The sequence below is a fragment of the Chelonoidis abingdonii genome, chromosome 5 (genome assembly GCF_003597395.2).
Source record: "Chelonoidis abingdonii isolate Lonesome George chromosome 5, CheloAbing_2.0, whole genome shotgun sequence".
Classification (NCBI taxonomy): Eukaryota; Metazoa; Chordata; order Testudines; family Testudinidae; genus Chelonoidis; species Chelonoidis abingdonii.
This window is the reverse complement of record NC_133773.1, coordinates 142,911,822-142,937,990: the sequence shown is the minus strand read 5'-3', so window position 1 is coordinate 142,937,990 and position 26,169 is coordinate 142,911,822. Positions and strand designations below refer to the sequence as shown.

General features: G+C 41.2%; 1 protein-coding gene across 3 annotated transcripts in view; it reads right to left on the bottom strand.

Annotated features, from left to right (window-relative positions):
* EXOC6B (exocyst complex component 6B) overlaps positions 1-26,169 on the bottom strand; it is a 379,256-nt gene that overhangs the window by 123,465 nt on the left and 229,622 nt on the right. For 2 of the 3 annotated variants that reach the window (XM_075066684.1, XM_075066686.1), the window contains exon 18: positions 22,873-22,902. The exons of the other annotated variant lie outside the window; for it this stretch is intronic. In XM_075066684.1, coding sequence (XP_074922785.1) covers positions 22,873-22,902 — 30 coding nt within the window. The remainder of the gene's footprint in view (positions 1-22,872; positions 22,903-26,169) is intronic. 3 annotated transcript variants of the gene reach the window in all.

The window sequence follows — 26,169 nt, the reverse complement described above, 5'->3', positions numbered from 1 at the left end:
GGTAAAGGGGAGATTACAATGGGTCATGCTGAAAGGTGAATTGTCAGGCTGGAGGGAGGTTACTAGTGGACCATAAGAACAGCCACACTAGGTCAGACCAATGGTCCATTTAGCCCAGTATCTGGTTTTCAGGTAGTGGCCAATGCCAGGTGCTTCAGAGAAAATGAACAAAACAGGGCAAATATTGAGTGACCCATCCCCGGCTGTCCACTCCTAGCTGTTGACAGTTAGAGGGTAGGAACACCCAGAGCATGAGGTTGTATCCCTGATCATCTTGCATTGATAGACCTACTTTTCACGAAAGTTCCTCAAAGGTCAGTCTTGGGACCAATCTGATTTACCATTTTCATTAAATGACCGTGGCACAAAAAATGGTTATGTGCTAATAAAATGTGAAGATGATACAAAGTTGGGAGTATTGCCAATACAGAGGAGGACTGGAATATACAAGATCTGGATGACCATGAAAACAGGATGAAATTTAATAGTGCAAAGGACAAGGTCATGTCACTTAGGGACTACCAACAAGAATTTTTGCTCTAAGCTGGGGACTTATCAATTGGAAGTGATAGGAGAAAGATCTGGGGTATATTGGTCAATCACAGGATGGCTATGAGCCATCAATGTGATGTGGCCACAAAAAAGGCTAATGAAATCCTAGTAAACATCAGGCAACATCTTACCAATAGAGATCGGGACGTGTTAGTACCATTATACAAGGCACTGGTGAGACTTCATCTGGAATCCTGTGTGCAGTTCTGGTCTTCCAGAAAGATGAATCCAAACCGGAACAGGTGCAGAGAAGGGCTACTAGGATGATCAGCAATGGAGAACCTACCTCATGAGAGGAGATTTAGGAGCTCAGCTTATTTAGCCTAACAAAATAAAGTCTGAGAGGAGATACGATTGCTCTCCACAAATACATCAGAGGGATAAACACTCGGAAGAGAAAGGAGTTATTTAAGTTCATGGCCAATGCTGGCACAAGAACAAATGGACTTAAACTGGCTGTCAATAAGTTTAGGCTTGAAATTAGATGAAGGTTTCTAAACGTCAGAGGCATGAAGTTCTGGAACAGCCTTTCAAGGGGATGAGTAGAGGGCAAAACACCTAACTCGTTTCATGACTGAGTGATACATTTATGGAGTGGATGGTATGAGGAGGCTGCCTGCAATGGCATATGCCCCATCCACAACTGCTATTAGCAAATATCTCCAATGGTCTGAGATGGGATGCTGGATGCAGATAATTCTTTCCCAGGAGTCTGGCTGGTGGGTCTCATCCATACATTCAGGGTCTAACTGATTGCTCTATTTGGAGTTGGGAAGTAATTTTTCCTCTGGGTCAGATAGGCAGAGACCTTGGTTTTTTTTTCGTCTTTCTTTGCAGGGCAGAACATGTGTAACTTGCTGGTTTGAACTAGAGTAAATAGAGGATTCTCTAACTTTAAGTCATAAAATCAAGATTTGCGGACTTCAGTAACTCAGTCAGAGCTATAAGTCTGGTTTTCTAAACCTTCTATCATTTTTGCTGGTCTCCTCTGGACTCTCTCCAATCTGTACACAAAACTTTATCGATGTTTGGCACTCAGAACTGGACACAGCACTCCAACCGAGGCCTCACCAGTGCTGAGCAGAGCAGGACAATTACCTCCCACGTTACTATACTTTAAATATTAGCCTTTTTTGTAACAGTATCACATTGTTGACTCATTAAATTCGCAACCCCTCCAGCTTGGTGGCATCCACAAATGTTATAAGCATACACTCCACTCCTTTATCTAAGTCTTCCATGAAAATATTGAATAGTCTTGGACCCAGGAGAAACACTTGCAGAACCTCACTAGATACATTCTCCCCCTCCCAGTTTGACAGCAAAGTATTGATAACTACTCTTTTAGTATGGTCTTTCGATCAGTTTTGCAACCATTTTATAGTAATTTCATCTAGACTACCATTTCCTAGTTTGCTTATGAGAATGTCATGTGGGACTGTGTCAAAAGCCTTACTAAAATCAAGACATATCACATCTGTCCAACTACAGCTTTTGCTCTTAATCCATCAGGCCAGTAACACTGTCAAAGAAGGAAACTAGAATGGTTTAGCGAGAAATGTCCTTGACAAATCCATGTTGGGTGTTATTTATCACTCATCTTCTAGGTGCTTACAAACTGATGGTTTAATAACTTGTTCAATTAATTGTTTAATAATTTGACAAGATTTGAATAAGCCATTTTGTTCAGAGTGGCATTATTTTTAATTTTTTTCAATGTAAATAATAATCAGAGCTAAAATATTGAATATTATAATTTACAACGCTGTTTTCCTCTTGAAAAGTGGCTATCGCGTATGTAAAATTGGCATCTTCCTCAACCAGCAAATAGGCTCTTCATGGGCATTTTCATGCATAGCGGCTCATACTTTCCTTAACCAAAAACCCCAACGACAAAATTCTTCTAGTCAACACAGCTGTGAGAGCGAGCTTGACTTTTCTCTGTCTAATGCATTAGCCAAATCATGACTAGTGTACATCTCTACAACCCCACTGATGTCAATGGAGTTGCAGTGGTGTAACTGACAACATAATTTAGCCTGCAGAATCCCAAAAGATGGAAACAGACATGATGTAGGAGCAAGGTAGAATCACAGAATCATAGGGCTGAAAGGGACCACAAGGGTCATCTAGTCTAACCTCCTGCCAAGATGCAGGATTTGTTGTGTCTAAACCATCCAAGACACATGCTATCCAGACTCTTTTTGAAAACCTCCAATGAAGGAGCTTCCACAATCCTTCATGGCAGTCTGCTCCATTCTGCTACGGTTCTTACAGTTAAGGAAGTTTTTCCTAAGATTTAATCAAAATCTGCTATGAATCATAAAATCATAGAATATCAGGGTTGGAAGGGACCTCAGGAGGTCATCCCATCCAACCCCCTGCTCAAAGAAGGCCCAATCCCCAGCTAAATCACTCAAGCCCAGGCTTTGTCAAGCCTGACCTTAAAAACCCATTGCTTCTTGTCCTACCCTCTGTGGCAAAAGAGAACAACTTTTCTCCATCTTTTTCAAGTATTTGAAGACCGTTATGTCCCCCACCTTAATCTCCTCTTTCCCAAACTAAGCATACCCAGTTCCTTCAGACTTTGTTCTCAGATTCTCCAGCTATTCTTCAACTCCCATGATATGAAAGGGGTTTGTTCTTTCAACAGGAAAACCAGGGATCTGTTTGTCACAGTCTGAATTTCATCTACTTCTGAAGAATTATGATGGAAATTATGAAGGAAAGTAATGGTAAGGAAATGGTCTGATAGAGGCAGAAGAAAAAACAAACGTTAACAGAAATTTAGGGAGGGGCTGAAAAACCAAGCTTTCCTTATGGAATATGGTCAAGGACATGCAGGCCATTGGGACCTGGATGCCAATCATCTGGCTGAAATACCAGCTAACAGGAAAGCTACCACTGGAATAGAGAAAATACTATAAGCAACCCACCTGAGGCTTTTAGAAAAGGGAGCACTGAGAGCTTTCCTTGAGGCTTTACTAAGATCCTAAGGCTGAGAAGGACATTGCACCAGAGGATAGATGTGGATAGGGTGTTCCAATGGACAAACAGATTTCCCCACCCACTACAGGGCAATGCTAACTGCTAAGCAGATGTCCAAGGATGCCATCTTCTACAGACCAAAGGAACAAGGTGGGGCAAGTAAGTTTCCTTTCCCTGCACATTTATCATACCCCATAGTCTCAATCTAATGCATTTTTTCTTGAGGTGCTTTCTTTAACAATCTAACCAGTTTTGCTTGCCTGGTTTGTCCTCAGGTTTTCCAGCTACATTTCAACTCCCAGCCACAAAACTTTCACTTAATTTTAATGGGCGCAGGGTTAGTTTTTAGGGTTTTTTTTTTGTATCAATTGAAGATTCACTGCCATTCTACATTACTAACCTTCTCTGGCTAAGAAAAGCAAGATGAAGCTCTCTTTAGATCCTGTCAAGTCACTTCCTAGGCCACAGGAGTCCTCGAGAAGTGATATGGGGTGACTTCAGTCCCATTGCTGCCCCACACTATTCTGTTCAGATTCTTCTACAGCCTTTATCACCATGGTAGTCGAGTGCTTGCCAGAAATGTCCTATACAACCTGACTAATATCTGTTACATGGCTTTTTTCTTCTCCCTTCCTCTCTCTATGAGGAAACTGTGTGGATATTTAAAAAAAGAAGCAGCTATTTTTAATATATATATACACACATACATACATACATACACCGTGCTATTAACAAAAAGCTGATCAAAGAAGTGCACTTTGTCCTTGGAATGAACAGTGTTGAGTTGGTGATGGTTCTCGATCCTGAGTTCCTTCATTCCAGAGAGTTGGACCAACAGCTAAGAAAGCTGTCATTGCACAGACAAGCTTAACCTTTGCGGCAGTCAGTTCCACTCTGCATGAGGAGTCGAGCTGACTATTGTCCTCATCCTGGAGCTTCATGTGACTTTTTAAGATGTCCTTGGGCCAGAACATGCCTGAAGATAAGACCTAATGCCTTGAGTTTGGCATCTCAGAGACGCTAGCGTAGAGTGGACAATAGCTTTAATATACTTGCACAGGCCTGTGTGGCAGAGGAACTATGCTGCCATGTTCTGAAGAAGCTGGAATTCCCCAAAGGCTGATGGTTTCATGCCCAGGCAGATAACATTGCTGTCGTATAGCTGAGCAATGAAAAAGGCATGTATTACTGTGTACGATGGAGTATTTTAGCAAATCTCAGTATGATTGAGAAGCCGCCAAAGAAACAAAATCTGATTTCGTGAGGTCAATGCGTAGACCTAATTAATGTTTTAAATAGTGTTATCTATGTATACGAACTATTTTACGACTATGATGTTCTGTTAATCCATAGAAACTAATATTTTGCTCTCATACTAGCTTGTGCTTAAATTGCAGAACTCACAGACTAAGCAGGTTCAAGATGCCAAAGGAAATGGTATTAGGAATTCAATAAGTAGCACTCGACCTTGTGATTCAGAATTGAACCAATGCCTCAGCACAGTAATGAGTGCTGTGCTGCTGGAGGGGCACATTTCAAATATTTCAACTTCTGGTCATTAAAGACCTTGTGACACTTTTTTTCCTACCTGGATACCTCCATCAATTTCAGTTGCATGCAACATTTTGCTTCATTTCCTGCCCTAAACTGGTTTGTAGTACTGCTACATAGTGTTCAAAAGTTGTTGTGTTTGACTCCACAGATGGCTGAAGTTCTTCTATATAAAAAGTTCTCCAAATTTGTGTAATTTTTAGATACAATTTTACATGACTGGACAATGAAATCATCTAAGCATCATCATCATCAATCAATATTTAACTAATGCAGGAGCAAGAACATTAAATATATGTTTTAATAAAAACAGCAACATACTTACAGAACAGCTAGTTTTTATGGCAGCTTTCCAAAATTCTATTCACCTTCCCAAATGGGGAGAGAATTTGAGTTTTTCTGATGGTTGAGCAAAATATCACGAGTTATTTTCCTCACTGTAGTCAGGACAGGCAAGCAGATTTTAATGCTTGTGCTAGTAAGTTTTCCTGACAGTTTTAGAATAATCTGTTTTTAAAATTAATCAGTATAATCTTAATATATCTTGTAAGTGACAACCATTGTTGGGTTTCATTCATCTTCTGTAGGGGGATTTTCCTTTTGGTAAGATGTTGGTCTATCCATTATGGAGGAAATTTTATATGTCTCCTATTGTTTATTGCTATTCCCAATGTCCATGAGCATTCATTACTCACCTCAAAACAAACAGCTTTATTAAAATTAACATGAAACACGGGAACTCTTATGTCAGGTAGAGCCAAAGCCTTTTACATTTTATCATGTATTTGTACCGTTTTGACACAGTCAGTGATTTAAAGATCACTTGTGCCAATTTCTCATTTCCAAACATAGTGGTAATCACAAAACTATTTCAATGCTATTTTTCTTCATTATTGAGAACAGTCACTTGGGTTTTATTATGCACTGGCAATTCAGCTCTATTTGTTCACAATTTCATTCTAGCTTTAATTGACAGATATAAACAAAGCTGTCAGAAAGGACAGACAGCGGTAAGTTGTATATCGGGGCCAACATTTTGAAACATGAGATCATTTAAAAAATGTAATGTGCTCTCTCGCTCTGTTTTACAAGGAAATCAGGTTAAGAGCATTATTCTTTAATGAGAAATACAAATAATAATACTTTGTACCTGTCAGGCCAGATCCAACTGCCATTGAAGTCAGCGGGGCAAGACTGAGCCCTTACAGAACTTTCCACTGTAATTCTCAAAGTTCTTTACAGAGGAGGAGACCGGTCAACTACATTTTACACATGGCATAATTGAAGCACATAGAAGCTGAGAAACTTGCCCAAAGCTATATAGTGAGAGTTGCAGACAGAGCTGGGAACAGAACCTAGGTGTCCTGAATCCCAGAACCATTTAAAGTCCATTAGATGACAAGTGCTCTTCGTTCTGGATGCTACGAAAGATAACGTTCGAATGTTTGAAAGCCATTTCTGAAGTTTTCTTTCTCTATGTAGATCGAAGGTGGTGATCCGAACTGCCCTGGGACATTGATCAGGTATTTTGCCATGAAGCTCATCTTGCCAGCTATACCATAGCCATACCACCATCTACTGTCAGAGGGGTAGCCGTGTTAGTCTGGATCCGTAAAAGCAGCAAAGTGTCCTGTGGCACCTTATAGACTAACAGACATACTGGAGCATGAGCTTTCGTGGGTGAATACCCACTTTGTCGGATGCATGCCATCTACTGTTATCTTATCACCTATGGTTCTTTAGGAGGTACGTTGGTGGCAGTTCAGTATGTGGTTCTCCTTCCGTGAGTCGGCATTGAATCCATGCTCCAAGTGTCCTGAACCTGAAATGACCTGCAGCCATCTTCTGTATGGACTTAGCATAACCCGCAGCCATTTTATATGTTCAGCCACCATATGTTGGAAATAAAAACTATAGTCGGGAAAATTCAGCCTTGGCTTAGGTAGACAGACAATACCAGCTGAAGCATTACTAACAGGGAGAGACGCAGTAAAGTCACAGATTCATGAGACTGGAAGCGAATATGGACAAGCTAACCTTAAGTTTCTGCAAGTTTCTCACTTGATGTCTGAGTTTCTTGTTAAAAGTCACTTTTGCTGATAAGTAGAAACTATGAGATTTTGCTATTGCTAGAGAAATTGTTTTAGTCCATTAGGGGTTATGATTGGTTAGATTTATTGCATAGTCATGTTTTAAGTATAGGGGTTTTCACAGCATTTTTTGGTGGCCTCTTTGACATTGTTCCTAAAATACTTAATTAACTTTAGGAAAAACAAATAAATATGAACATATACATGTCCAAATCATTGAAATTTATTTATGTAGGGTTTTTTTACATAATGTACAGTTGTCTCTATTTACTGGACCAAAACAGAACAGAAACACAAAGAAGGTACTTTGCATGTTTTGCTTTTTTGGTTGATTTTTTTTAAAGACTTGTTAGCTAGTAAGTCTATTACCGTGAAAAGTGATATTTTTAATATCACTTTTCACAACAGACTTACTCAGCCCCAGCAAGCTGGGAGACAAATTAAGCCCTGGACAGGGAGGCTGGGAGACCAGGGGTGATGCAGGGGCTGGAGGCAGCAGCGGGGCTTGGGGTGATGGGGGGCAGGGGTGAGCCTAGAGCTGGAGCCTGGGGTCCTGCTGCATGGCTGGGGACTGGAGGAGGCAGCAGAGACCAGGGGTGACATGCAGGTGGGGTGAGTCCGGACTGGATCCCTGGGGCCAGAGCCCGAAGGCCTGTGGCGGGGGGCCGGAGATTGCTGCCATCCGGCCAGCACCTGCCACCCACTATGCCAGGGCTTCAGCACTGCCCCCGCAAAGATGGGGAACTCACGCTGGTCGCCTGCTTCTAGAGTGTTTGTGACTCCAGAAGGAGACATGCACAAGCTGATGGCCCTGGGGGAGGGGCCACTGCTTTGCCCCTCCCCCCAATCACTACCCAGGAGGCTGTGGCCACATGAAAAGCCCCTAGTGGCTGAATTTGAGAAACACTGGATGAAGGACTCATTTAAACTATATAATGAGGATCAAAAGAGAAGCTTGTTGGAACCTAACGCCAAGAGACAGCTCATGACCAAAAGCTGCTAGAACGCTTATACCTTGCATGACCATACCATGCAGCAGCCGGAGCCCCAGGCAAAATCTAATCCTGACTGGCCATCGGGAGATGTCCACCTGCTTTATTCTGTTGATTAATTGATAATAAACACACATTAACGATATTTACTGTGTAAAGGCTCTTCAACTGAGAAAAGGTCCCATTAACCATCGAGGGTCACTGCACCAAAGGGGGAGGAAAGGACTCTAAACTTGTGTGGCTAACACAAGCTGGCATTAAGGGGCACTTATGGTGCTGCTATCTTTCACTTAAGATGTAAAATAAAAAATCTTGGCCACTCCTGGACTAAGAGCCTACCACACTTTTCACAAGAGTACTGCCCTGATGTGAAATCCTAGTCATGTAAATTCCATTTCCAGCAACTGGACACACTACGGACAAAATCAAGGGAATAAAACTAGTGAATACTATGGAAGTGTAAGGAAACCCAGAAATCCCCTTTACAGAATTCTTGGCCGTCTTTTGAATGGTATTGGCTTGGAATACCCACTCCATATGAGTCTAAAAGCCATATAAGTGAACTGAACTGGGAAGGAGCATGGATGGCTTATAGGTATTTAGGACAATTGCTACCAACATGCCTACCATGTTGTACATGCTCTTTTGGCCAGCAGGGCTTACATAATGAAGAATGGGTGACATGATGCTCTGAGGCAAAAGAGCAAAATCTTGTGCTCAGGTATCTAGTTAATAAGCAGAGTGCAAGGAATTAAGGAGGGAAAGATAATTTTATTATTACAGTTTGATAGCACAACAGTTCCTTTAATGAACCTTCAAACAAAGATTTTTTGCTGCCCCAAGACATTTTCTAGCACCATTTCATTTCACAGACGCTAACTGAAATCTGAAGTAGTAATAAATACAATAGCCACTTCCAGCAAATGTTCCCTGGCCACTCATTTTTCATGCAGGGGACACTTGGGGCCAAACACACTGCTGGGGTTAGTGGGCACAACCTCCCTAGCCGAGAATAAGGCCTTTGGTTTCCACAGCCCTGACATCTAAAGATTTATCAATTTCTAGAGGGGAAACCGTTACGTTGACTGCCATGCTCTTCACCAGTCCTCCGATGAGCACTCTGCTAGCCTTCAGTAACTGCACATGCTGCATTAACGATGACAGCGTCCGTGCAATGGTGTAAGTGCTTTGGAAGAGTATAGGACATTTCAAATTGGATGCCTCTGGTCAGGCAGAATAGCTACAAACTACATCTCTGCCTCTAGCTAACTCACCAGTGATGCTGCTAGATTTCAGAGGAAGCCACAATATCCCTCCATATCCAGAAGGGCAGGGCAGACCAAAGTTTAACTTTTGCATGTAGGCACCCCAGTAGGTGATCTCACAGGCAACTTCCCTGACGGCTGGGCAGTTGCAGTTGCATGGGTTTAAACAACGGCAGGCTCTGATCCCCATTATCCTCTCCAGGGCAACTGTCCAATCAGCCTCAGTGTTGGCATATAGGAAATGCTTTCACAACGGAGCCCTTCCAAGCTCGCCAACACTTCCAGGCCAAGAACAATATTTTTTAAGTGACAAGGGGGGCGTGAAGGCGGGGGAGATTAAGTATAACCAAGGACATGAGCTCTTTGAATGAAGGATACAGAAAAACTTTGTCTAGATCAAAGTTACCAATAAGTTATTCAATGACAGAAAGCTGAGGGGACTAATATATTAATAAAGTCTTCCAGGAAACCCTCTGTTGTATCAATTGTTTATTCAAACCTTTACAAACTTCATAAAAAATTAACTGAATTTGGGGCAGGGAACCAGAGCCATAGGCGAACGTTTACAAAATACAATCCTTGAGACGCCTGAGTTTCTGCCGGCTTGCCCCTTTTGATTTCAGTGCTCGGTATTACTCAATTACTAAGTGGTTAGTACTCTAAATAAAGCACTGGTCCTCCTCTCAAATACATCAGTGGAGTGGGGTTCATGGGTTTTGGGTATTAAACTCCAGTAATTCTGGAGTTTTACTTTTATTTTACAATGAATCGCTCAGTTCATGTCCTTCAGTGCAATCTATTCCAATGCATGTTTCATAACCCTTGTTTCACCTCTGTGGTCTATATCTACATGACACCTTTGCAAGGGGAAACTCTTGCCCTTTAAAGATCTCCCTCCTATCCATGGATGTCACATCCAGTTTGGCCAACTGGAAGTCTGCCCGTGGATCAGGTGCAAGAACAGAATTCCTCCAGCAGCTGCGCACCACAGAGCCTTCCTATGGGGTTAACGTGAGACCAGGCAAACCTTCAAGAGTGTAGTTCACAGGCTACCTCCTACATAGTCCGCAAATCCCTGCTGAGTCAATCATGTTTCAGGAAATCAGGCATGAAATCATCTAATTTCATTTGTATTTCATCCTTGGGCGGTAGATTAAACCCTTAAGAACCCAAGGGGCAGAATAACCACCATGGGGAAGGTCAGCATGGTAACTGCAGAACGTTAGTATTATTCACGGTAGCATAGTTGTTTGAAAATAGCAAATATGTTAACAATTAGAGAAGGGGAAAGCTGAAAGGCTGCCTTGTTAATTAAGGAATTTGCTATCAAAGGACTCATTAAAAGCTACTGAAACTGAATGGCTGTTAAAATAAATACCCATTAATCTTAACATGCAATCAAGGAGCATGCTGCCACTACCTACATCACTGCAGGGGAAGGGAACAGTTCCTCAGATGCACACCTAACTCTGTTAACAAGCATAAAAACCTCTGTGTCAATCATGTAACCTAAAGGCAACACGCCATGGATTTGAAATGCGATGGAAGAGAGTTCCATAGGTTGTGTTAAGACTTCTACAATCAGAGGTTCAAAACTAAGAGTTCCTGACTGGCTAGTAATTTAGCCAAGAAAAGGGCTTGTATAAAATGCTTGTTTATTATCAGAGTAAAGACTTGGAAGATTTCTCAGAACTGAAAGCCAGCCCAGTAACCAAACGTGCAACAATGAAGACGGAGACAAGGATTTGAAGTGACCTCAGACTTGCCAGTTCAGCCGCTGCCCAACACCTGAATTTCATTAATTTGTAACAAAATGTTAGGGGTGGGACATGATTAAAGTGGGGTTTGGTTATATATGTCTATACATTAGAGTGCCCTTACTTCTTTAAAGAGGCAAGGGAGTGTTTGTTGTACCAGACAGCAGAAGGAGGGTGGATGCCAGGATAAGCGGCCTGAATGTGCATATAGGTGAGTGCTGCGTGACTGCACCTGGGATGCAGCTGAGAGTCTACAGCGGGCTGGCTGCAGGGCACGAATGCAACACTGAGTCTTGTCTGTCTAGTATAACAGAGTCTACCACAGCACCAGTCCCTGCCTGGCAGAGAGCAGCACTGCCTAAAGTAAGTGTTCAAAACCCATGGGGTTTGTTTTCAATCTGAAATGCAAACAAAACTCTTTCCCAATGTACACATCACTCTGCCCCCATCCAGCCACCATGGCTACATCACAAGCAATATTGTGTTCTGAGCAGCACAGGAAACTCACTGGGAAATATCCTGAGCTCTTAATGGTTGATGCAGTGCTTCCTGTTTGCTAGCAGGAAAGAGCTGCTTCTTACCTGACTCTGTAATCTGCCTCTTCCCCTGCCACAACAATCACTTTTATTATTCATGAATTTTATGAACATAGAACCAAGTATATCTAGACCATTCCTGACAGGGGTTTGTATAACATGTTAGAAACCTTTAATGACAGTGCTTAATTATCCTTATAGTTAGAAAGTTTTTCATAATATCAAGCCGAAATCTTCCTTGCTGCCAACTAAGCTCATTGTATCTCATCCTACCTTGAGTGGACATGGAGAACAACTGATCACCAACCTTCTTATAACACCTTTTACATATATGAAGATTTAAGTCCCCCCCCCCCCACCTTTTCTTCTCTAGACTAAACATGTCCAGTTCTTTTAACCTTTCCCCACAGGTCACCTTCTCCCAACCTCTTACCAATTTTGTTGCTCTCCACTACATTCTCTCCAAGTTGTCCCCTTCCTTCTCAAAGTGTGGTGTCCAGAACACAATACAGTACTCCGACTGAGACCTCAGAAGTGCTGAGTTGTGCAGGACAATTATTTCCCAGGTGTTACATACGACACTCCTGTCATTCTTGGATGTATTAACATTTGCCTCTTTCTGCAACAGCATCAGACTGCTAGCTCATATTCAATTTGTGATTTCATTATAACTCTGAGACCCTCGTTGGCACCACTGCTGCCTAGTCAGTTATTTCCCGTGTTGTATGTGTGTATTTGTATAAAGTGCTCTGGGAATTTTAATAATGAATTTCCTGATTTTTGCACAGCTAAATTCTAGATCTTAACACAGTGATACTCAGACTGCGGTTCTTGAGCTACAAGTGGCTCTTTAATAGATCTCCTGTGGCTCTTTGCAGCATGTGATATTATAACACTGTGTGATTTAACTATTAACCTGTCTAAGTTATTAACCAATCAGGATGCTTTTACTATGTTATTAACCAATTCAGTTATCAACTTGCACTACGCTATTAACTCATTTGCTGTGAGAATTAAAAAAAACCACTAAATATTTCCCCTGTCATTCACACTAGTGTGGCTCTTCTGGGTAATGTTGATCACTACCTTGGCTCCTGAACCAAGGAGTCTGAGTATCACTATCCTAACATAACATTGACGGAATATTGTGTGTTAAATTTCCATTTTTTTGCTTTAAGAGTGAGTGATCACATGGTGAAATAAAAGGCAGTTAAAAAAAAGGGGGAAGACCAAAAAAGAGAGGCTAGTGCATTTACGTCTCTGGACTAGACAGTCAGATACAAATTTGAAGGTGGCAGCCACTCACTGCAAAGTCAAATCAAATTGTGCAAATGCTGAGGTTCCAAGAATCAGAGTGAAATGCACCTGTGGAATGCTCTGCAGCAGTGGTATTTGCCAGTGTGACAGACAGCAGCAGAAAGGCTGCTAAAGCAGCCGAATTCATTCCAATGCGATCTGTTAAAGGGATGAGTATGTGTGTCTAATGCTGATGGGGTGGAAGACAAAAGCTAACTCCTCTGATCTTTAAAGATGGCTCTGGAAGGGCCTAGCAGGTCTCATGACTAAGTTCTGGAGCTCCTAATGACAGTTTCAAATTTTTTATGTTCTGTCAAATGAAATCTATTCTGGGACATTCCACCATGTTGCAAGTTTAATTGAACAAGTTCTATAACAGCACGTTGTAAGATCCATTGTCCTGGTGGAGGTACCTCCAGAGGAGTTTTAGCTAGTCTGAGAAGAAGCAAAGAACTGTTCATGCTCTCAGACTCTTCCCCTGAGGAGCGGGGGTCTGCAGGCAGAGCACCCTTAATAAGTTCCTGAGAAAAGGTCTCCTTGCAGATGGAGGAAGATTCACTTCTTGACCATGACTTGCTTTCTTCACTCTATTGTGCCATGGTGAGGAAGCAAGGAGGCAATGGAGAGATGGAATGGCGCCCCTGTTCTGGAAATAAAGCCTCACACGCTTTTATCCGCTAAAGGACAGGAGAGTTGCAAAAGGGGTGATGGGGAAATTTTGCTCCTTGCTACTTCAAAACCAGCTTTAAAATTTTAAGTAATGTGTAAATAATGACAACACTGAAAAGGGCTTCCTGGACAATTAGTAATTGGTATGTTACGGCAAGTGTGCTCAATCTCTGCTCTCTTTATGCCACTGGAGGCAGAGAACCTGGTGCAAGCCCCAGAGGGGAATGGTCGAGCCCCTCGGTCCAATGGACAAATATGAGCTGTGTTTGCAGGAAGAGAGGTTCAGACCCAAAGGCTCAGATTAGGGGAACAGGTTAGGACAAAGAAAAGTGGTTACAATCTTCACGTTAGTCTTCTCTGAAGAAGGGTTTCCTGTCCCTCTCTGCTCCATCTCAATACTCCTCTACTCCGATAGCAGCTTGAGAATTATTTTTTTTAAATCACTCAGTTATTCTTGAATCACTGAAGACTGCAGGAACAGTGAGAGAACAAAGATCAAGATATCTTCTTCAAGTCGCCTCTGCCTCCGATATCCAGGGTTAGGCTCCCAGAACTCATCTCTCACAGTCTGGAAGATAGGTCTGTGACTGTGAGTTTACTCATCTCGGTGCTGAACGAACTGGTCACACCATGGCACAGCAGAGGGATGCACTGATTAGGGAGCATAGCAGAAGACAACTATTAAAACTAAACATATCTAAACCTGTAGGACCAGATGACTTGCACCCAATAATATTAAGAGAATTGGCTAAGGAGTTTCCTGAACCATTAATGAGAATTTTAAATAAATCTTGGAACACGAGGGAAGTTTCAGAGGAAAGGCAAAAAACTAATGTTGTGCCAATATTTAGAAAGGTTAAAAGGGATGATCTGGACAGGGAGCCTGATGCTGACCCCAGGCAAAATCACAGAAAAGTCAATATGGGAAGTGAGCAGCAAAGAATTAATTGGCATAATTAATGCCAATCAATGTGGTTTTGTGAAGAAGAGTTCATGAACCTGATATTTTTAGTGAGATTATAAATTTTGTTGCTAAAAGGTAATTGTGTGATATATCATCTTTTGACTTCTATAAGGCATATGCCTTAATCCTGCAGGATATTCTGATAAAAAATCAGCACTGTATAAAATCAATATAGACTATATTACATAAATTTAAAAAAGTGGCTAATCATTAGATCTTAATGAGTAATTGTAAATATGGCATCATTAGCCAGTGAGGATGTTTCCGGAGAAATGTTAGAGTGATCGGTTCTTTGCCGAGTGCTATTTTCAATATCTTTATCAATGATTCGGAAGAAAAACTGAAATCATTACTAGTAAAATTTGCACGTGATACAAAAATTAGTGGCGTTGTTGTACAGACTGATCTGGATCACTTGGTAAGATGGGCTCATGTGAGCCACATATGTGTTAATACAATCAAATGCATGATCATACATCTAGGAACAGAAAACAGGGATCACATTTGCAAGACGGGAGACATGGAAAGGACTTCATTGACAAATTGGAAATGGTAGAGAAAAGAGCTACAAGAACCACATGACATTTTTCCTCTTAGCAAATACTGATTTCCTCACCCCCTCTATGCACATCCTCCTCCGGTGCTTTTGTTTACTACTGTATATAGATTCATAGATGCTAACGTCAGAGGGACCATTCTAAGGATGAAGCAATGACTCAGGGTTAGAGCACAAGGCTTGGAGCTCTTGGTTCTATTCTAGGTTTTGATACACATAACAGGCAAACTCCTTAATCAGTTTGCTTCACTTTTGCCATCTGTGTATTGAAGAGTATCACAGATGTTAAGATCCTAATGTATCAAAACTTAGGACTCATTCTTTGAAATGCATTTTTTCCCCACAGACTATCCCAAACAGACAAAAGTGGAGAATTAAGCTTTCTGTTTATCTATCAGTTCCAGTGTAAACTTTCTCCCACTAACCTGGCAATAAATCTCAGATGTAATCTCAGGTCTGAAAAGATACCTCCAAACATATGCAATTCCTCCCCACCCCCATTAGAACTCGGGGCAACCTGGCAACCTATCTGGAGACCTACCCAGTATGATGCGGGCTTAAACTAAAAAATTTCTTTAGCAGAAATAACTTTCAATCATTATCAATTTAGGCTCAGTAAAAACCAGTGACCTACAGGCAAACACAGACATATAAAAGTAAACTACTTGACTATGGTCTCTAATTTCATCTAAAAAAACAAAGGGATGATTTTTTAAAACAAACATCAGGCATGTAAATTGTGCACCTAATGTGTGTATATCTTCCTACTGTATTTTCCACTGCATGCATCCGATGAAGTGGGTTTTAGCCCACGAAAGTTTATGCCCAAATAAATGTGTTAGTCTCTAAGTCGCCACAAGTACTCCTGTTCTTTTGACTATATCTTGGGAGCTATAAAACTAGGGACTTTAGTTTCATTGTTTCAGTGGATGAGGATGGATTTAAAATTTAACATACGGAGCCCATTTTCTCAGGTAAGTGTTGTTGTCCTGACTATAAGACATGGGACCTGGAAGCATTTACATCACAACTGGCACTGACTGACACTCCCGATGCAAGTCTCAGCAGAGATGCTAAGGACTCAGCAAGCTATGGCAATGGAACTCCCTTCTCTCGTGGTGCCTCCAGAACAGGGTTGACACACGTTGCCATGGCAACATGAAGGAAACTCGCATTGCCTATTCTCCATGCTATCAACTGGACTGTGGAGAAATAAGGGATTTCTATCTCATGAGCTGTCAATGACACTTTTCCATAGCACTAAATTCTTACACAAACAAAACTTAAGAAAGGAAGGTTTTGTGGATAAGGCTCCTGTCTCAGACTCAGCAGACAGGAATTCTATTCCTGGCTCCACCACAGACTCACTACATATAGCCTCTGCGTGCATCATCTTGCTCACTCATATTATAGAGGGGACACTTACCCTGCTCCACTAAGGACCTGAGAGACTAAATTCATTCATGTCTGTCAAGTGCTTTGAGATTTTTGGATGAAGGTGCCAGGGAAATACTGGAGAAACATGAAGGTTCAACTGTTGGGGTCTCCAGTCACCTATGACTGAAAAGCATTTCAAATAAAAAAAGACTGCATTTAATGAGTCTGTTTACATACGGAAAGTCTGAGGCCATCTACAATTCTTCTCAATCCCATTAACACTATGGAAAATATTTAGGAGAGTGAAGTCTTCCACTGTTCAACTAGACTCCCTTTTGTTTTCTAACTGGGTGAGACTTTCCAAATGGTTTGAAACAAATCAGACCCATACATACATTCCAAGGCCAGAAGGGACCATTGTGATCTAATCCAACTCCTGTTTCACAAAGGCCAGAGAACTTACGCAAATTAAGAGCAGATCTTTCAGAAAAACATCCAATCTTGATTTAACCATTGTCAGCGATGGAAAATCTATCACCCTTGGTAAATTGTTCCAATGGTTAATTACTCTTACTGTGAAAAATGTACACCTTATTTCCAGACTGAATTTGTTTTGCTCTATTGTCCAATCATTGGATCATGTTATATACCTTTTTCAACTAGATAGAAGAGTCCTCTATTATCAATTTTTTGTTCTCTGTGTAGGTACTTATGAACTCTAATCAAATCTTCCCTTTACCTTCTCTTTGTTAAGCTAAATAGATTGAGCTCCTGAGTTTACCACTATCAGGAAAGTTTTCTAATCCTTTAAATCATTCCCGTGGTTCTTCTCTGAACCCTTTCCAATTTATCCAGTCCTTCTTGAACTGTGGAAACCAGAACTGGACACAGGATTCCAGCAGTGGTCACATCAATGCCGAATACAGAGGTAAAACAATTTCTCTATTCCTACTTGAGATTCCCCTGTTTATACATTCAAGGACTGCATTTGCCCTTCTGACCACAGCATTGCACTAGGAGCACTTGTTCAGCTGATTATCCAGAACTTGTTCAGCTGATTATCCAGCACGGCCCCCAAATCTCTTTCCGAGTCACTGCTTCCCAGGAGACAGTCCCCCATTCTGTAAGTATGACCTAAATTCTTTGTTCCTAGATGTTGACATTTGCATTTAGATAGAAACACCCACACTGCCCAATTACCACTAGAACCAGAAAAATAGATGACATTTTCATGATGCTTTTTTGCGACTTTTACTGTGTTCTGTATTTGCTTTTGGAGTAGTATTCTTTCCATTCGAAAAAGGAAGATTTTCCATTAAATACGAAACAGCTGCCATATCGGAAATAAAATTGATGAAGTGGATTTTTTCCCTTAATGTATACTCAGAGAGCTCAGATCATGTTTATTTTTAAAAAAGTAACGTTTATTACCTTAACTGGCAGACAGTTTATCCTGACAAACCAGCAGGAATATATTATTAAAAAAAAACTGCAACAACTTTACGAAATGATCTTAAACTAAGTATTATGTGAAAGATTGACAGTACTCGATAATGACGTTCTGTGTCCACCCACACAGCAGCTACTTTACGTGAAGTGGCACAAGCTTCTCCATACATTACCCCTGTTAATGTGACTACTTCAGTCTCTATGTGTATTTAGACTTCTGACTATTTGCTGCGATGGTTATAAAGTGGGCAACATGGTTTTGTGATGAGCACATGTCTATTAGGAATGGGACTGAGACCTGACTTACGTCACTGATGGAGGCCAGACTCAAACTAGTGACTTAGAAGCAAACAAGTCCAGTATTCCATTTCCAATCCTGTGATCCATCAACTCCCACTTGACAGAATTTCCCTCTGAGAAGGGTTAGGAGAACTGGTGTAAAGGATCAGTGAACAATACAACCGGCACATAACATTTAGACTCATGTTACATTTTTATAAGAAACAAGTATGTCAATTCAAACACAGTTTAAAACATGCAAAAGTTACACTGGTAAGTGTGGAGGCGAAGGTATTTGACTTGGAATTTAGCTTGATTCACTCCATTTATTACCACTCGCAAAATAAAATGACAAAGGTCCTTCACGTAAGCACCATGCTTGCCCTCTATTATGTCTCTTAAGAATAGACTTTTTAAAAAAAGCTACGCACACTTATAGTGCTCCATAAATAATAATTAATCACAGTCATTTCTATAGTGCTGACTATTACAGTACTTGATCACTCAGATTGTTGTTGAAAAGAAGAAATTAAAATAGCACAAACTAATAACTCTTAGTGCAATTTCTGTGACAATACTGTGAAAAGGGATTCCAGAAACACCAAAGAGAAATTATTACATTTGAAGACTGTGCTCCTTCCTCTAAAGCAGATTGGGCTGCTCCTGTGGTTACATGCAGCAAGATAGCTAGGGTTTTTGAAGCAGATGTGGTGTTAATCAGCATTCCTTTTCACATGCACAAGGGCAGTCTTATGAGATTTAATGTGGCGAGTGCATGAAATAAGAGAAAAGCGTATAATTGCAAAGTCTATTGTTTCACTTAAATTTGAGCCTAAAGGGAAAACACTTCAACTCCCATTAAGGCTTTTGGAAGCTGTGCACTGGAAATCTGGAGCAGGAAACAACAAGCATGTTTGACTCCCTTACCTCTGGAGATGGGTTTTCTATTGCTAATTTTGATGTTTCATAGGCCTGGTTTTTCTATTGCAAAACTTCAAGTATAACATAGTAATTTTTAAAAACCAAGTCTGTGAAGCGAACCCAAAGCCAAACATAGCCAGTGTAACTAAACAAGTGACATCTAGGTGAATACGAACATGTTGGTTTAAAGGATTTATGGCACAGGGTATTTCGGCTTCAATTACTTTTCAAAGTACTGAGAGCACACAAGAAACCATGTAATTATAAGATAACTCTTTTTACCCAGCCTCTAGTTAACCAGCACTCCCCAGGTTAACCAAAGGTCAGTCTTGTCCCTGGATAACAACATACACCAAACATTACTGCCCCTCTTATACTTATTCTTCTAAAGGTTTTAGACTTCAAAAACCCTTTATAAGGACAGTAAAGTACCAGTAACACATGCACATCAAAGCAAAACAGGTGAAGCAGCCCAGCAGGGCACAACCATGTAAGTGATCCTGTTCCAGTTCACAATCTCATTCTCCCACGTCTGGCTGGGCTTCAGGGGCAGTATGTCCAAACTCATGGGAGGTTTAGTCCTGCACCCATTCAATCCAATGACAGTTTTCGCACTGACTGGAACAGGAGAAGAATCAAGCCAGGAGAGGGAGACACACAGAAAAGAGTATACTGAAGACTGCATGGATGGTATTTCAGAAACTTTGCATTGTCTCATCTTCACTACAATATAGCCATGTTTGTCTTTGTGTCCCAGACAAGTTACATAGAACCTCTAATTTTCATCTTTTTTTCTGTCCATAGAAACATGCTCTAGCCATGTTATGGAAACCATGGCGTAAACCTAGCTGGTACCTAGGTTAAAACATGGTTTCTCTCTGTCTATCCAGACGGACAAGAGGAAACCTTGTTATCTGGGACGACTATTGTCCACAGACACCTTTAAACTCGGTTTCAGGATTTCTGAAATGCTGCAACATTGCGCTATCAGATTTTATTTTAAAATCATTAATTTTAAAAATGCACACTGGGATTAGTGATCTGCTCGATCTATTAGTTCAAACTACCTACAGAACAAAAAATTAGAGGGTTACAGTGAAAAAAAATCAGTGACAGTTAAAAACAAATCAACTAAAAACAGTTTAGTAAAGCCCCACCATATGAAGGCATTCCTTCACTCCTCACACTTTGCAGGGGACTTACCAAGCTTATTTTTCACCGATTTAGCTTAATGACACTAATGCGCCCCTCTCCACAGGAAGCTGATTCTATAGCGGTCTAAGCACTGGATTACATTTAAAGAAAAAAATACATCTGGCTTCTGAATAGTGGAAGTCCTGAAAAGCCAGAAGTTGGACTTCTTGTCCCTTTAAGCGCACTGAGGATAACCTCAGGCTGGATCAAAAACAAGACAATAACCAGCACTGCTTTATTAAATCTCATAGGAAGGGAGAGAGTACTGTCATCACAGAGGCACCTGTCTCCTGCAGAGGTAGAGTATGCAGTGGTCATCGCAATCAGAGTCCCTGCTGATGCAAAGGATGAGGGACTGGAATCAGGAATTGAGCCATCGCTTTGATGGAATCTAGTCTCAAACTGCTTAACAAACCACTTTCTTTTCAGAAGCTGGCCTTGATTTGAAACCTACGCGCTGACTTAGGAACCCCCAGGCATCTGAAGGCTGAAAGCACTTGAGACATAGCTAAGGTCAGTTTCCAGGAAAGGGGGTATGTGCACCCAACTGCATCATGAAATGTCAATACAGGCAGCTTTAATAAAGAGCATGGGTTAAATGCAGAAGCTTACAGTTGGGGTAAATACTACAGCTTAATGTGTACTATCTTACACCGGAGAGCCCGAGTAGGGCAGAATTGTGCCTACAGTAATGAGGTGCACTTGTTAACATGTGCCTTGGCTTGCAAACGTTGGAACAGAAAAAAACAAGGCAGCTAGAATGTATTTTGTTTGTGATCTATCCATGAAAATGTCTTAGTTTTTCTACTGAACGTGAAAACAAGCATAAATGACAACAATTAGAGGCATCCATTGAACCAGAATGCAGGTCCAGGAGGTCTGCTTTGCTTTCTTTGTGCTAACTGCCCTAATCCAAAAAAGTGTGATCGTAACATCAAGAGCCTACACTACTCACTGAGAAAATATTCCAGAATTATAACCAGAGGGCAAGGTTTAGTAGTCTAAAGCATCAGGTTGGGAATATCTAGACTCTGTGGAACCATAGGTTCAAAACCCAGCAGGGTCAACTCCGCCGGTCAGCTGTATGAGGTAAATACATACTGAGAAACATGCAGATTACAGTGTATGTGGGAGAGGGTTTTTCAAATAAGATATTAAAAACAAAGGCCAAGTCTGCTAAGTGGAGATTAAAGACCCCATGATACTTTTCGTCATAGGAATCTGCCGCAGTTTCTTTGGCTAAATGACCCCTCTCCCCATTATTGAGAAGGGGTAGCAGGCAATAAGTGTACCCCAGAGGTGACTGCATTTCAATAGCACTATGTATATACATATATTGATAAGTTTATGGAGGGGATGGTATGATGGGATAGCCTAATTTTGGCAATTAATTCATCTTTGACTATTAGCGGTAAACATGCCCAATGGCCTGTGATGGGATGTTAGATGGGGTAGGATCTGAGTTACTACAGAGAATTCTTTCCTGGGTGTCTGGCTGGTGAGTCGTGCCTGCATGCTCAGGGTTTAGCAGATTGTCATATTTGGGGTCAGGAAGGAATTTTCCTCCAGGACAGACTGGCAGAGGCCCTAGGGGTTTTTCGCCTTCCTCTTCAGCATGGGGCACGGGTCACTTGCTGGAAGATTCTCTGCACCTTGAAGTCTTTAAACCACTATTTGAGGACTTTGATAGCTCAGACATAGATTAGGAGGTTGACACAGGAGGGGGTGGGTGAGATTCTGTGGCCTGCGTCGTGCAGGAGGTCAGACTAGACAATTATAACAGTCCCTTCTGACCTTTAAGTCTATGATATTATTTATGATGTACTGGAACAAAAGGCAGCATTTAAATGTAGATCTTCATTAGTTCAACAATTTGAGACGTGTTCATCTTTCGTAAGGTTGTTTCAACCCTGCCACTTGGTGCCAGTATACTGCACTGCCTCAGCCTGTCATACTGGGGATATTGGCCCAGGATAAAGCTTGGTTCTTGCTCTCTGAGCAGTGCTAGTGGGCTTTGGAGGAAGTCCTAGGCAGTTCTCCATGGCTAGAAGGGCTGCTGCGGCCTTTGAAGCAGATAAGGGATCCTGGCAGATTGGGTTTATGTGAGAGCTCACTGTAGAGTATTCTTTCTAAAAGATGCAGTGTCAATGCTACACTTACCGAACCGAGAGCGCCTTGAAGGTCAGGAAACCTGTTTCTTCTCTGGGCTCCTACACGCTCTATTTATTCACTTTCTATGATAAATGGAGGAAAATGCATACATTCTGGCAGTAGCAAAAGGGTTAAACTTCTACTCTGAAACACTAAGACTTAGGTTGCTTTTCTAGTTATCTTCACCCCTCCCATAATACAGACCTTTTCTGGTTCAAATAACCCTCTAATATTTGAACTGCGAGCAAAACATACTGAATGCAAACAACACACAGTCATACTCACCGACATTGTAGAATGGACATCTACATCCCCCTACAGAGGACAACACAGGGAGTTTAAATCAAATGCATAAGAGAGCAAAGTAACTGTGTGAATGATAGTGAGGTGGGAGCAGTTCAGGAGTACTGTGATCATCTCCTACAACAAAGTTTACTCTTTAAACAAGACTCTCACTAAAGCTGTCACTTCAAGAACTTGACAGCATATTAAAGAACTGCACACACATTTAAATTGACACTCTTATCTCAGGATCTCACTATTATCTCAGTATTAAGCTATAATATAATGAAGTTTTTAGTGCTCATATTCTGTTTTCATGTCAGATATTTTCCATCGGGACAACATAAGATAAGCATCTTTCTTGACCAAGGCAGTCAAGGCTATGCTTACAATAAAACTCAGATTTGTCCTGTATTTACTTCCATGCACTGTTTTCCTTCCTTCAATATGTTATGGGGGAAATGTTTCATCTGCTAAAGCAACATAGGAAACCATTTTCTTTACAAGAAAAATGTACCTCTCTTTTAAAGTTCTCTCTACAAAACATGTGAACTGCCAGGATCACTGAGTTTATTTGCAACTGCAAAGAGACGTCGATACAGCTAATGGGGCACTGGACAAAGCCTCCCAAGCAAAGAATCCATAGAGTTTACACAGTTACAGCTGAAATCTGTGTTCACCATCTGGCAAAAATAAACACACAGGAAAAGCCTCCCTGTGCAAAGAGTTCATGCTGAATTGCTTGAGACTGGAGAGGTTACAGTTGTACGATTGCTGAAAGATTACTTCCCTTTCCCAGGTCACTGTCACCTCTTGGCCTCAACTGATTACCTTCCAAAGGAGGTTATCAAGATACAAGACTAACAGAGGATTAAAGGAAACTTAAAATAAAAACAAAACACACCCCTTTCCCCAACTCCCCTCCCCGCCCCCCAGCAAAAAAACATCCTTGCTTTGTTAACCTGACAGCTCATTGTAGGTGTTGACACAACCCTCCATCTTTGAAAGTCTTAAAGTCAACAAATCAGTGTGTTTGGAGTAGCCTTGTCAATGCGATTTACATTAGCTTGTCTAACAAGAAATAAAAACAACCATCAGCCATCTTGGACAAAAGGCTTTTTCATTCATTCTTTTTAAAGTGTTTTGCACACAATATTAATCTATTTAAACTGTGGCCCTGTGCTCTCTAAAGAGCAGGGAAGCTACCTTTTTTTTTTTTTTTTAGCAAAGCATTATATTTAAACTTTTACAGAAGGCAAGTGCACTACCTTACCAACAGTGAGGCAGGCAGCATATTGTAAGTAACTTTGCACTTGCTAATTCAGAAAGGAAAGGCCTCAGGGCCAAATGTTAGCTGTGCTTTTATTTCCAATAATGTATTATTTGTTTTAAGCTGCTTAGTGCACTTAGCAGACCACTTTTAAATTGTGGCTCTAAACCACCATGAAAGTTCTGTGCTGTGGTGTTATGTGCCAGAGTCTCAATGGCTTAACCATGAACTCTTCACCCTGCAACATGTGCTAGAGACATGCTGGCGGGTCCTGGCTCCAATTTGCAGCCCTGCATTTGCCATCTTCCCAAACTAGCAGAATGTTAGGAAGAAATGCAAATATGTCCTTCCCTAAGCAGCCCTGTCTGTCCTAGCCATCAATACACTAATCGATGCTATAGAAATCTACGTCTAAAGCCAAAATGCTGTCAAGGATGAGAGCAAAAAACCTAACAGAATCCAGGGAATTCAGAATTTAAGGAAACTGCCATTTTCCTGAGAAATATCTGTTACTGTTTCGCTCTTATCCAATCATGAGAGATGACGACTCAGTAGAAACTACAATAGACACTTCCCTCCCATCATCCCCTGTGAAGTCCAAGCTGACACTGTAGAGTTGAAACTGGAAAATACAACTGCCATTTGAATGTTTGAGAACAAAGGAGACTTTCAAAGTTCTTTTTAAATTCTACTAACTTGTAATACTTTGGTTCAATATTAAAATTTTACCTTACAACTATCATGAAAGTTTAGGGTCTCTTGTGGATTCAAATCAGAATTGCATGACCAAAGCTCAGCTCTCAGACCAAAATTTACCCTGCATACTGTTCAGAGTTATCATTTTAATTTTTTCAGCAGAAATGTTGACTTGAGGTACCCGGTTCTGCAAGTAAATCTGACCTGCTGGATGTTTAGAGCCCTGACTCTGCAGTGACTTCTATACACAGGAACAGTCCCATTTAAGACAATGGAACTACTTGCATGCAGTTAAGCAAGTAAATAGGTCTTTGCAGGACCAGGGCTTTGTCTCAAGGTTATACTTCAGGTCTGCTGCTCCTTTTTGTGTTAATTTTTGTGTAGTCTTGGCAAAATTCTGCATGCCCAGGATGAGTTTCTTTGATAAGAAAGCAAAAAACATTAGACTTTTATTTAGGATCATCATGATGAAAGGCAGGCAAGTTGCTTTTGAGTGTGGGCTGGTAAATTTTCATGACAATTTTCAAGGCGACTTGAATGCTTACCATTTAACCTGTCTCTTGCTATTAGTCATTTCCAGAGACTGATGTTGATTTTTCTTCTACTGAATTTGAAAAGCTAAAAAAAATTGGTGGATAATATTTGTAATGTTTTTAATTGTATAAATTCAGTAACTGTGAAAGGTGCTTGATTAACAACTCTGGGAAACAAAGGAACTACAGAACAGGAACAAGATGGCCAGGGAAACGGTGCTCTTCCCTCAATATGTCTCAATCCTGTTTTGTAGGGCCATCTCTAGCAGTAAGAGGATAGTTCACTCTCCACGGCCACTCAATCTTTTACCTCTCTTATTAAACAGCTAACAGTGTGCAGCCATAGTGGTAATTTGGGGGGAAAAAATTGAGACTGCAAACTCTCTTCACACAATGCACCAACACTCATCCCATGCAGGACTGGCTCCAGGCACCAGAGCAGCAAGCAGGTGCTTGGGATGGCCAACGGAAAGAGGCAGCACGCCCAGATCTTCGGCGGCGGGTCCCTCAGTCCCTCTAAGAGGGAAGGACCTGCCGCTGAATTGCCGAAGAATGAAGAGGTGGTGACAGAGCTGCTGCCAAGGCGCCGCTGATCGCGGCTTTTTTAAAAAATTATTATCATGGCAATTGGGGCGGCAAAAACACTGGAGCCAGCCCTGATCCCATGGTAGTAATACTCAGTCATTAATGACTTGGACTGGATTCAAACCAACAAGCTAGGGGTGAAAGGCTCTATTATTCCTTTAGCAATACTCTCATATATACCTATAATTCATCTTTTTTATTTAGTTGCTTTCTCTT